General features: G+C 40.5%; 2 protein-coding genes across 2 annotated transcripts; one reads left to right on the top strand and one right to left on the bottom strand.

Annotated features, from left to right (window-relative positions):
* Positions 1 to 1,554: 1,554 nt before the first annotated feature.
* LOC127757612 (flowering locus K homology domain) lies at positions 1,555 to 8,041 on the bottom strand. The gene is made up of 7 exons (XM_052283162.1): positions 7,900 to 8,041; positions 6,860 to 7,347; positions 3,997 to 4,243; positions 3,186 to 3,334; positions 2,813 to 3,100; positions 2,515 to 2,703; positions 1,555 to 1,996 (listed from the first exon to the last, which is right to left on the bottom strand). The coding sequence occupies exons 2-7, from the start codon at positions 7,340 to 7,342 to the stop codon at positions 1,799 to 1,801; spliced, it is 1,554 nt and encodes a 517-aa protein (XP_052139122.1). The 5' UTR covers positions 7,343 to 7,347; positions 7,900 to 8,041; the 3' UTR covers positions 1,555 to 1,798.
* A 194-nt stretch (positions 8,042 to 8,235) lies between these two features.
* LOC127757613 (ureidoglycolate hydrolase) lies at positions 8,236 to 12,869 on the top strand. Its single transcript, XM_052283163.1, has 12 exons — positions 8,236 to 8,532; positions 8,642 to 8,727; positions 9,123 to 9,197; positions 9,424 to 9,552; positions 9,970 to 10,056; positions 10,157 to 10,359; positions 10,432 to 10,534; positions 10,628 to 10,719; positions 11,492 to 11,554; positions 11,633 to 11,873; positions 12,033 to 12,073; positions 12,313 to 12,869. Exons 1-12 carry the CDS (start codon positions 8,296 to 8,298, stop codon positions 12,408 to 12,410), a joined length of 1,455 nt encoding a protein of 484 aa, XP_052139123.1. The 5' UTR covers positions 8,236 to 8,295; the 3' UTR covers positions 12,411 to 12,869.
* Positions 12,870 to 13,367: the final 498 nt, after the last annotated feature.

Genomic DNA, 13,367 nt, shown 5'->3' with positions numbered 1-13,367 from the left:
ATATGATTCTGTGCTCCCGAGTCTACCATCCCACACTAATTTAGCCCCAACTCTTGACATGATGATGTCGACCATTTCAGATACGACGTTAGCCACTAACGAATACAAAATTACTCTAGACTTTGACGCACCTGGGCATTTATCTTTTATCAAAGAAAAGAGGCGCCTCTAGTTAGTTTCTCACCTAGAGCTGTGACTTGTAAGAAACCAAAGTTTGGCCTATGTGCATTGCATCTAACCAAGTGATGACTCTGAAAAAAAGGATATTATTGTGGTCACTGATTTGGTAGTCTATGAATGAGGGCAGCTAAAACGTGCCTCTTAAGTCTAGAATTTGGACCCCCCCACAGGACATAAGCACACATCACAACAAGTCAATCTCTTCGCTGGCAGTGCGCCAGCAAGTCAAGACTCGTGTGCGAACTTGTAGAAAATTATAGCCTAAAAATCTGTCCATGCTGGACTTCCACGATAAACGAACAGCAAAAGATAGTGACAGGATCAGAGACTTTTAAAGCTTCTAGCAACATGGATAAAAACATTCTCTTCCTGTTTGTTAGCTTTCTTTTTAAGAGAGTCGTACCTTGTTAGGCTGGCTGGCCAATGGCCATGTTCATCTCTGGAGCCTTCAGCCGTCTCCTCCAGGTGATGTCAAGTGACAGGGCATGAATCAATCACCAGATAGCAGCAAATCGTGTTAGCGTGTAATCGTGTTGACCATAGGATTAGAGGAGCCAAGATCGAACCGTCTTCAGTAGAGTAGCAGCAGAAGCAGCTCCTTCAGGCCAAATGATGAGTTGGTAGAGGGTCATCCATACCATCTCCAAGATGCCATTGTTGATTGGACATTGAGGTCCTGGTTTTGCTTATCCGTTTCGTTCATCATCATCCTGATTCCTTCATGCCCCTCCAAAACCACGGGGTTGCCTCTGCAGATCACGGGTGCCCGGATCTTGAAGCACATGGACAGGCATGGAGAATGCGGTCCCTGTTACAGCTACAGAGAAACCCAGTTAAACTGTAGCAACATCAACTGTAATACTCCCTCAGTCCCATAATAGGTGACGTTTTTGACTTTTTATTTGCAACGTTTGACCATTCGTTTTATTTGAAAAATTAGTGCAAATATAAAAAAAGATAAGTCATATGTAAAGTACTTTCGATAATAAAGCAATTGACAAACAAAATAAATAATAATTCCAAAATTCTTTGAATAAGACGAATGATCAAACATTGACAAACAAAAACTCAAAAGGACAAGTAATATGGGACAGAGGTAGTAGTAACTACTCCCTCCGTTTCAAAATATTTGACACCGTTGACTTTTTAGCACATATTTGACCATTCGTCTTGTTCAAAAAAATTTGTGAAATATGTAAAACTATATGTATACATGAAAGTATATTTAACAATAAATCAAATGATATGAAAAGAATAAATAATTACTTAAATTTTTTGAATAAGACGAATGGTCAAACACGTACTAAAAATCAACGGTGTCAAACATTTTGAAACGGAGGTAGTATAAAAGATTAGGTTTTGACAGGAGCAGCATTAGGTAAGAAGAGTGCATGAAGGAAATATTAGGTTAAAATGGGCTCCATTTTACAACACATGAGAAGCTAGACAGCATATGAGGAAACAGGGAACATTTGCTGCCGCCGTCAGAAAGCAGTTTACACCATAACTAAAGCGTTCAGGAAGTCCTAACAACCAATAATCTGAGAGTTCTTGACAGACGAACAGAACAAAACCAGAAGATCCCACTCTTTCTAAAGCCTAGGGCGCTTCCAAACAACTAGTATCCGTAGCTCGGAGGGTAGGGGGGTGGCGCACCGCCATAGCTTCCACCATTGTGAGGACCTGCGCCGCCAGGAGGAGATCCGTATGATGTTCCTCCGTACGATGGGTAGGAGCTGTAGCCCGTGTCGACTGGTTGAGCAGGAGGAGCAGGAGCTTGTGGGGGGCCTTGGGGAGAAGCTTCAGCCATGAAATTCTGCAAGAGAAGATGCTGCTGTTAATACGAGATTTTTTTTCTAAAAAAATATAAATAACAATCAGTGCAGGACTGTAGGTAGCCTTCTTTGTCTGAGCTGGGTATCGGTAAGTTTTTAAGTTCAATGATTTTGATTACCAGTGACCATCATTAAAATGAGGATAGCCTGACTATCAATATGAAGATATGAACAGAGGATTTCCCCCCACCACTTCGGTATAATACCGAGTAGATCTCTCCATACACATTTTGTAACAATTGATGAAAAAAGAGCTGCGTATGTAGTGGTTTATCCTACTAATAATACAATCCAGAGCTACCGAGTTTCTTCTATGCAGCACTTCTATCTAATTAATGCAAGAGGTAGACTCAGGAACATCAGACTCGCAAATAGATTATCAGCATATTATAATAATTAGCCAAGATGCAGGTCATAGACAGTGTGATAATGTTTTTTCTTTGTTGTTCTGTGAAAACAGTGATAATGCTGACGCAATTTACGAAACAAAAAAGAATACCTTGATCAGTTGCTGGGCAGTTTGAACTTGTGAAGCACTTCCTGATATCTCCACAGTCATTTCTCCAGGAACACCTTCCTGAATACTTATTGTTGCACCACTATGCCTGCGAATGTAGCTGATACTAGCACCAGCTGCCCCAATCACGGCATCAGCGTAGGAAAGAGGAACTTGCATGCTGTGTGTTATCTGTCAAATAAAAACAACATATATGGGGGAAAACTCAGTAAAAGAAACTTTATAGCAGGCGCATAAACAGTTCATTATGTTCACAGTGGTCAAATTTTTAGCAACTAACTTGAGAAGAACCATGTGGTGGGTGTTGATTCCCTGAGGCAGGAGGAGCACCAGTAGGAGGTACATCACGGCCATATGAAGAAATTCCATAGTGTGGTTGCTTTTCGACAGGAGGTACATCAGGAGGAGGATAATAGTGGTCTTGAGGCCGAGGAGGCATGAACTGTGGATTACCACCATAACCTGGGCCACCAGGAGGAACGTTTGATGGATGACCCCACGGTGGAGGAGGACCCCACGTCTGAGGAGGTGGCATAGGTTGCTCTCTGTGCGCATTGTGCACTTTCATCTGTCAAGGAAAGCAACTTATGATTATCAACCACTCATGCAAAAGTAAGAGTATGTAATATACTGCATAAAAGAAATGAACTTACCTGCATTTCGAACAAAGGGAGCACACTGCGGTCAACAAGAAATTTTCTTAAATGACTTGCAATCAGTTCCACTGCTTTGTGGACATCTAGAGGTTCACCTTGTATCTCAACAACTCGGTCGTCACTTAATGCAACAGGTGGTACACTTTCTGTAAAAGATGTAAGGAAATGTTAAACTATTGAAACTGAATGTTAAATGCTCTATAAAATATGTCGTGCATGAATTCTTGTGAAACTAGTTGCGGTTGTTATAGGAGCCTAATAAAAATTGAAAGACAAACAACCAAGTGACCAAACATCACCCAGCAAACCAAACAGTGGTAAAGTCAGGAACAAGCTAGAATAACAAGCCCAACAATCAAAGGGGAATTATAATGCTATATGGCATATGTCCAGCATGCTTGAGTCCTCAAAGGATGGCCTTTGCCTCAGACATGCATGCATTAATGTATTTTTTTAATACATAAAAAGGAAAATAGTCGATCCTATATAGTCTGCTAAGCGCAGAACATTAAAACCATGAATAGATTTGTATGTGGCTAAATCATTATTGGATGAAGTGCAAAATATTCGTCCTTGAGAGAATGGGTTATAAAAACATCCATTGAGTATATACAACGTATGCCTAAAAATGCATATTTCCTAATTCATTAAGAGAATAATCATATAAGATATGAAAAAAAGAAAGAGCCTTAGTAGATCTATCACTGTTTAATTTAAAAAGTACTCCAGTTTTGAAACAGAATAAAACAAAACATAGAATATACTAGAAATAATGTACGTTATGGGAGAAAAAAATGTAAAAGCTCACCAAGAATTCGGAGAACACACTTAGAAGCATCCTGTATGGATTTAATGGTTGCTCCTTGCTTGCCAATCAGGCTGCCAGCTTGAGAAGCTGGCACCAGTAGCCGTGTTGGCCCTACAGTACCAGCAGCACGTTGAGGTTGATCAGATTCACCATCTAAACCATCTGTTATCCGCTTGTGAACTCTAAGCAATCCATCAACAGCAGGAGGTAATGGTGCATCTGGTTCATCTTTTGCTGAAATCATTACCTTTAAGAAAGAAAATGGTATTTATGTCAGCAGGCAGGTACATACAGATGAGCAACCATTGGAGAGTCAATAACAGCAATGTGCAAAAAGCACAGAAAAAATGTTACTAGCATGATAACAAAAGGGTCAAGGGCAGGGAATATATGTCCGATCCGCATTAGACAGATGTGATTGCACGGTTATATTTATTCTGAAATTATTAGTGGGGTTGCAACTCATTCATTTATGCATGGGTTGCCTTCACTTGAAACGTTGCAGATACACACCCAAAAAATGTCTGCCATAAAGACTAAAATATTAAACAGTTCAGCATGGCATTGCCAAGACAAGGACTGCCAAAGTATAGTAGGATACTCTCCACTTCCTTCTTATCATACAACAACTCATCCTAGGCATACTAATACTAATTAGTGCTAGTTTGATGTTGTTGAGCTGAGTTATGGAATATAATGAACAAATTATTTACAAATTCTCGCAAAATATTTTTGATAATGCTCTTAAAAGATATTGCCAAAAAACATTATCGTTGATATATTTATCCACATAACTTAAAATAAAATCCTGATTAAAATCCATCAAAACACAAACTATTTTTGCCTAAGTAATAAAATCAAGAATTCATAGAGTAGTCTATCTTCATTTAACGAGTGGGACACTACGACCAGCAAGTTCTCCATTCCTCATTTTCTGGTTAGCATGTTTATCCATCTAAGTTAGCATCACTAATCACAAAACTGATGTCTATGGGTAATAAAATTCTGACCCATTGTTGGACGCTAACATTTTCTAAATGGGGGCAATCTTATAATCCGGGAAAGGGATAGAAATGTGCCGTTGCATTTCAGTTCACTTGGGTATATAACTCACTCATCTCTTGATAAATTATAGTGATTTAAGAGCACTACTTCAAATGAACCAATTCCAAAAATATCGATGCATGTGATACTACTTCACATTTGAAAGGTATCACTTGCAGTTATCACTTTTATTATTTAGGAACCGATTAGGTTTAAGGTTTTTTTAGTTATTTTAATCTTTTATTAACTTTACAAACTGATTCCCGTTTGGTCAAAAAATCAAGCAGGTCATGGAATTACCGGACAACATATGAAGCTTCTTGACAGGGATCTTCATCCGATAATCAAAAGACTTAACAGTATTTGCAGCACAGGAGCACAAAACTGAACTTTGATAACCATGACCGCTCGTCTATTTTTGATACATAAACAATTCGACTTGAGGCCTTACACTGCAGTGAGAACCTGCAAAGGTAGTTTGTTATTGCTATCGACACGACGACACTATTAAGTTTCGTACTTGAATGTCAGTTTCTTCATTTTTTTGATAATTCAATCCATTAGTTTGAATTTCTTTAGTTGCAGAGAAACTTTTAAGACAAGTAGAGTGAATATTTTTTAATAGTTATACAATGAAATACATCAAGGGGTGACGGCCCAATATTTGATGTTCTTTTATTTGCCTTTACACATGATTCTCCTGAATGGAACAAATCATTGTTCTCATCTGATAATCATTCAGAATATTTACTGATATAGAGGCAAAGAGCATCTATAATTATAATATATGCATTAACTACTTGATGTCTTGATCCATGTACAGTCCAAAACCTATTAACATTAGCATCCAAACTCAAATTTGAAAGATGGGTTAGAATTTTCTCTTGCCCTTGTACATACAGTTCACCGATTGGCCATAATCAGTGTTCCGATCTGATATTCAGTCATAACCTTTTTTCTACAAAGAATATTTGTTTGTGTGAAAATTACTTAATATATGCAAAAATCTATAGTCATCTTTGTTTCCCTACAAACTGAGGTTTCAAAGCTGAGATAGATTTCACCAATTGAAACAACCATATAGCCATTCTATACAGGAAGGTTGTAGTTACAGCACTATCTTTTATTAGTAATTATACATTTAACCCACTACAACGTCCTAGATGATCACATGTTGCAAAATATTATACCTACCACTTGATTTAGTAATGATAACAACACAGTACTTATTAGGAGCATTACAGCACCATAGTCACTAACCAAGATATTCTTAAACTTCTAATAAAACTGCATCCCCTTCTCAGGGAGTAAAGAAAAGCAAGCAAGCCTACTCAAGCACTTGGTCACAAGTTAGAGCAGCATTAATTTGAAACTATTATTGAAATGGCATCATATTATATAATGTAAAAATGCCAGCTAGTTCCTCTTTCATTTCTGTCTCCTGTGTCAAAACACAATTTATTTTCAACTCCATTACTTGCAGACAACAGGCTCACCAACTATCAGATAGATTGGTAAAAGAAAATACAACAGTTTATAGACCATCGCAGTTGAATGTGAATATAATACATGGTGTGGGGGATCAAGAAATTGCATAGTGCTGTAACCACCTGTAACTACAATGCTTCCTAGCTAAATTCATTCCTCAATACAACTATAAAATAGGACAAAAATGGCACCCATATATTACAAATATCTACTTGACTGGTTCTCTGGAACAAGCGTACCGTGCATTCAAAGCCTACAACACTACTGCGCATACTGACTGAAACAACAATAGTAGAAACTAGTCCAGCTTAAGAAGAGAGAAAAAACTTACTGCTCTATCTGGTACCCCTGGTGGTCCATCAAGCACCTTTATGCGAGCTCTGGACTCCTCACACATTTTCTTGATAAACTCCCCTTTTCGGCCAATGACAGCGCCCACTTTTTGGGCTGGAACAAGTATACGGAAAACACTTTCTCCAGGCCAACCTGGCCATTTCTTCTCATCAGTTACTGCATTGGCCTGCTGCTCTCCCTGAGCTTCTCCACCATAGGCATGCCCTTCTTCTGAGGGGATAGCTTGGTCCTCTTCATGCTGATGCCCCACATTTCCATCATTTATGTTCACCTGATCTTCATTGTATGGGATCCCTGATTCTTCATAGCTTGAGTCTTTGGTTTCTTCGTCATATGTATTTTCTGGATCTTCCTTGTACTGCTCAGGCACATCACTGAGAGGAATCGCCTGCTCCTCATTATCAAGATTACTGGCAATCCCACTCATGTCCTCCGCAGTATTCTCGATGTTCCCATCCATATTTTCTGGAAACACACAACATAGACCATGTCAAGTAACACAAAACTGAAGGTGAGATGCTTCTCGGACAGAAGTGCAGCATAAATTGTAGCAACAGGTGGCTCGCGTAATGCTTTGCGAGGGGCACAGCTCGGAACAATACCAGATGGGGGCAACCCGCTTCCTGCACCAATCTAACTGTGGACTACACGAAAACCCCCAAGTTATTTCTACTCCGGATCCACCTAGATAAAGCTCAGCTCAACGCACAAACCCCTAACACCACAGCAAACTCGTCATAAGCGAGTGAAAAGAAAAAATCAGCCACGAGCCCCATGAACCCTAAATCGAGAGCAGAGCCGCGCCCCCACCACGACGCGAGCGGGCACATCCAAGCTACACCTCCCGCGGCTACAGCGCGAGTACCACACGGCACAGGAGAACGAGGCCTACAGCGCAAGCAACCAATCTCCGGGCGGGTCGGCGGCGAGCTCTCCGCCGCAGCTAAGCTAGACCCGCCCGCACCACCAAAGCTACGGATTCACCGGGAAGTAGATGCCGAGCGAAAGCGCGCTCACCTCACGGAGGAAGAGGACGAGGCCTCGCCAGAGAGGGAGTCCCGCCGCCGCCGCCGCCGCCGTGGAGGGTTTTGAGAGGAGAGGAGAGGAGAGCACGGGAGCCGTGCGGATTTGGGAGGAGAGAGAGAGAGAGAGAGCGTGGCTTGGTTGCCTCCTCGGTTTGATTTAACCTGGCTACTCCCACCAGCCCATGGGCCTCACGTTCGCCCACTCCTGGGCCCGGCCCATCCATATACCGGCCCACCTCTGCCAGGTGGGCCTCACTCCCCACCGTGCGCGGCCGCGGGCCCCACCGAAGAAACACCACACTCCCGTGACTCGTGTCGTCGTCTTCCTCGTCAGCCGCCACTGCCGTCGCGTCGTCTCCAACCTCCTCGCCTTCGCCTCCACCCAGCCATGGCGACGAGCGCCGCCGCGCGCTTCCTCGCTGCCCTCGCGGGCGCCGCCGTCCTCCTCGTCCTGCTCGGCGGAGCTGCTGGCGCGGTGGTGGGGCACGACGACGACGCGGCGGCGGCGCGGCGGACGATGGAGGAGTTCGCCGGATTCCCCGCGTCCGACTACCGCGGCGATGCCGGTGGCGGCAGCGGCGGCTCCTCCCCGTTCTACGTCGACTCCGACGGGCTCCAGCGCCAGGTACGTACGTACGCACGCGATTCCACCGCCTGCGGCAGGCAAAACCCGTGGCGCGATTCTGAGTGACGAAATGGTTTCTCGTTTGTGTGTGTGATGATCCTCGTCGCAGATTGATGAGCTGGCTTCGTTCTCCGACTCGCCGGTGCCGTCGGTGACCCGCGTTCTGTACAGCGACAAGGACGTGCAAGCTCGAAGGTTTTCCCGTTCTCACGCCCAGTGCGATTTTCTTTCTTTTTTTTTTGTTCTACTCTCATGATTCGTGGGAGGAGGTGATTTTACAGTGCTTCTGTGCTTGGTCAGCAACTAGTTGCAGAAATGGCTTAGTTTATTTTTCACCTTGATAAGACTCCGATGGGATGAACCAAGCTTACTTTGAACCAAAACGTGCTTAATTTGACGCCCAGCCCGATAGGAGTTGATCTCATGAACATTGAATTAATAGGTCAAACTGCTTCCCGATAGCAATTTGATGTTGTTTCTGATTCGATGATAACATTTCAGATGGCACATTTGTTTCTCTGCTATTTGTCAATGATAATATGCATCTCTGTTCTATGATGGTTGCTGAATTTGTACTTAAATGTTTATAGGTATATAAAGGGAATAATGAATCAGCTTGGCCTGTCCATTCGTGAAGACGCTGTTGGCAACATTTTTGGGCGCTGGTGAGTTGGTATTGGATGGTTCTGGAACCATGTTTATTTGATGTATCTGGTTTTACAAGTAGTTATCTATGGCAAAGCAATTCTAGCAAATGGGATGGCATATTGGAAGGAACAGCATATCTGAAGCATCTCTCTCATTATATTTTGGTGTTTCTATGGCTATGTATAAAAGGAACAGATTGTAGTGGAATTTTTCTGATCACTGTAACATTGCATACTTCTGCAGGGAGGGTTCTGAGGCAGGACTAGGAGCGGTTGCAACTGGTTCTCATGTTGACGCAATCCCATTCTCAGGCAAATATGATGGGGTGGTTGGTGTCCTGGGTGCTCTTGAGGCAATTAGTATGCTGAAAAGGTGTAAATACTACCTAAAAGTATCTTACCATTTCTCAAAGAATTTAGTTTTGCTTGTGTTGCCCATGTTATATGCATTCTCTTTCATCAAATATCATAATGAACTACCAATGGAACTTAGTTTGACTCAGTGCATCATACAGTGTACCCAAGTATGCAACACTCACATGGGGATTATACATTCACAGTTTCACTATACAGCTTGAATATGTATACTGATTTTAAGAAGACGACTAATTCTCCACCTTTTGATGTCACAATTCCAGGCCATATAAGTATTAAGCATAGTTAGATTTTCCATCTTGCAACAAGCATGTTTTAACTGTATTGCCACACATTTGAGGAAACAGCTGAAGCTTTGATATGCTAGGTTGGTTGCTCTTTTGTGATGAAACAAACTCTTGTTTGTATCATACAGGTCTGGTTTCCAGCCAAAAAGATCTTTGGAGGTTATTATGTTTACATCGGAGGAGCCTACAAGATTTGGAATTAGCTGCTTGGGAAGGTTGAGCCTCACTCGCACTAACTTGAAGCTTAGCTTGGACTAATTGTGCCACAATTATGTTTTGTTGGTTCTTATCTTTTCACTTCTGGAAAATGTGCAGCCGCCTAATGGCAGGGAGTGAAGAACTGGCTCGATCCCTCAAAGAAACAGTTGACAATCAGAATGTGTCATTTTTTGATGCTGCAGACTCTGCTGGCTACAAGATGCATCCTGAGGAGCTACATAATGTGTTTTTGAAGAAAGACGACTATTTTGCTTTTGTAGAATTGCACATTGAACAGGGCCCCATTTTGGAAAAAGAAGGTTGGATTGTGAGTTAATTAATAAGTTTATGGAAAATTGTTCTTCTTGTACTCATGTGTGTTCTTACAACAGGTATCAAAATTGGCGTTGTCACTGCTATTGCTGCTCCTGCAAGTATTAAGGTGGAGTTTGAAGGGAATGGGGGCCATGCTGGAGCAGTGCTCATGCCTGCAAGGTTAGCATTTCCATTCATTCTTCATCCATGTGGTTTACATTATTTTGAAAGGTCCCCACCACATATTTACATGGGTAAAGAAACTTTTTACAGAAATGATGCTGGACTGGCGGCAGCTGAGTTGGCATTAGCAGTTGAGAAACACGTTTTGGAATCAGGATCAATTGATACTGTTGGGACAGTTGGTATGCTTGATGAAATTGATTTTATTTTCTGTTGAATATATCATTCTTTCATGACTGTGATGTTTTAATACTCCATAGTAAATTAGGACATACATGTGCCTTTACCAATTTGTATAGCAACCAAGTGAATATCAAACTTGACCTGCTTTTCAAATTTAGATCAATTCTGTTCTACATCCTCCATTCTTGGATATCTTCTGCTTATACTATAAAAAGTGTCTGAATATCTGATGAAATGCACCAATACAGAATGTTGTTGTACTTAGCCATGATAGTTAACAACTCCAAAATAGGAAATCATTTTAGTATTTATTTAGAATTATGAAACAATAAGAAAGATTTTCTAATGTTTTGCATCATCGTAGCCTAGATGCTCAACTAGAATATGTTACTACCTCCGTTTCAGGTTATAAGATGTTTTGACATTGGTCAAAGTTAAACTGTTTCAAGTTTGACTAAGTTTATAGACAAATATAGTAATATTTATAATACTAAATTAGTTTCATCAAATCAATAATTGAATATATTTTCATAATAAATTTGTCTTGGGTTGAAAATGTTACTACTTTTTTTACAAAGTTGGTCAAACTTAAAACAGTTTGACTTTGACTAAAGTCAAAACGTCTTATAACCTGAAACAGAGGGAGTAGTTAAGTTTTAATCATGAAATATATTTATGAAGCTAGTAGGTGGTCAAGCAGAATTTCAAGAAAATGGTCAAAGATATATTTGCAGCGATAATGTTTTTCCATAATGAATTATTCTTCTTCAGGTATTCTGCAGCTACATCCAGGAGCAATCAATAGCATCCCAAGTAAATCGCATGTGGAAATTGGTAGGAGACTGTTTTCAGATAAAAAGAATTATCGTGTTCTGACTGCCGGCTAAGAACTTCTCATTATCTTTTGTACAGATGTGAGAGACATTGATGAGAAGAGGAGGAATAATGTCATTGAGAAGGTTCACCAATCCGCAATTGAGATATCAAAGAACCGTGGCGTGCTATTATCAGAGTTCAAGATCATAAATCAGGATCCACCTGCTCTATCTGACAAATCAGTCATCAGCGCAATGGAATTTGCTGCAAAACAGTTGAACCTCGAATATAAGCTGATGATTAGCAGAGCTTATCATGATTCACTCTTCATGGCCAGGTCAAGTACTATAGGCCCCAACAGGGTTTTCCACCTACAAACCAAATACCCTGGCTGGCAATCTCTGAAACATGTTATTTGCTTTGTGTCTAATTATATTCTTTTTGTGGGGTAACATGTTTACCAACTAACACGTACAACTGCCTCTTTGTTCTGCAGAATATCACCAATGGGTATGATCTTCATTCCATGTTACAAAGGTCTGTACACCACGTCATCACTTCTTGTCCTACTAAAGATCAATTACTTGAGATGCTAGAATGTTTCAAGATATTCTAATTTCCACCACCAATTGAAAAAAAAATGCGTTTCAAAAATAAACAATGTAACAAACTAAAATAAATTTACAACGCATATCCTGGTGAATGAATATAAAGTTCAAACTAATAACCTCCTATAAAATGAATTGCCACTGAAAAAGTTATCCTTCTGGTTGCAGGTTACAGCCACAAGCCCGAAGAATATGCGTCACCAGAGGACATGGCGAACGGTGTGAAGGTGCTTGCCTTGGCAATGGCCAGATTATCCCTGCAGTGAGCTTAGACATGGAGGAAGGAAGGAATCAATGAGTTCAGATCACCCAACACCTTCGTGTTCCTGCAATGGAAACACGATGTACAGCAATTCCTCGCGTGGCAAAACAAAGCCATGGTGATTCTTCAGGAATAATAAATTAATAACATTTGGAAGCCATGGTGATTCTTCAGGAATAATAGATTGATAACATTTGGATGGGCAGCAGAAAACTAGTCCGTATGTTTTCAGCGAGGGAATAAATAAATAAATTTCTGATGGCATCATCATGAATCTGAATGTATCCTGTGTTCTTGCTTGAATTTTTCTTTTTGAAGGAAATAATAATAGTCGATGGCAAAATTTACCAGAAACCGAACTGTTCTTCGAAACTACGGGCCATTTTGTATTGATGCCAAAATATTACCCTACCAATTTTTTGGTAGTTTACATAGTGAATATAATTGTTTGGTTTGGAGCCAATTGAATGGTAGTGCCCATGGTTAATTTGGCATAATTCTAGAACTTACCATAACATGAGATTTGGCTTTCAATTGGTACCAATTCAAACCCACTCATTTAAAATGCTACCCTACCAAAATATTAGTAGTTCCAAAATATGCCTAAGTTTTGGCACTACCAATATTTTGGTAGGGCACTAAACCAAATAAGCCCTACCCTCAATTTTTTTGGATCTGTTTGTCTCAAATAAGCCCAGTGATAAATTCGCATTTCCTGCCACATTCTGAATCCAAGTCTTCTTTTAAAATTACTTTTTTATAAATACTCTTTTCGTCTCATTTTAAGTACAGCTGTGAGTTTCTGTGTCCAATGTTTGACTGTCAATCTTATAATTAGTATTTTTTATTGCTATTAGATGATAAAAATGAATAGTACTTTATGTGTAACTTATTTTATTTATTTTTTTATAAATTTTTTAAATAAGATGAATGGTTAAATGTTGGACACGGAAACCCACAA

The sequence above is a fragment of the Oryza glaberrima genome, chromosome 12 (genome assembly GCF_000147395.1).
Source record: "Oryza glaberrima chromosome 12, OglaRS2, whole genome shotgun sequence".
Classification (NCBI taxonomy): domain Eukaryota; kingdom Viridiplantae; phylum Streptophyta; class Magnoliopsida; order Poales; family Poaceae; genus Oryza; species Oryza glaberrima.
Note: the sequence above shows the minus strand (reverse complement) of the source record. Positions and strands in the feature narration are given on the sequence as shown.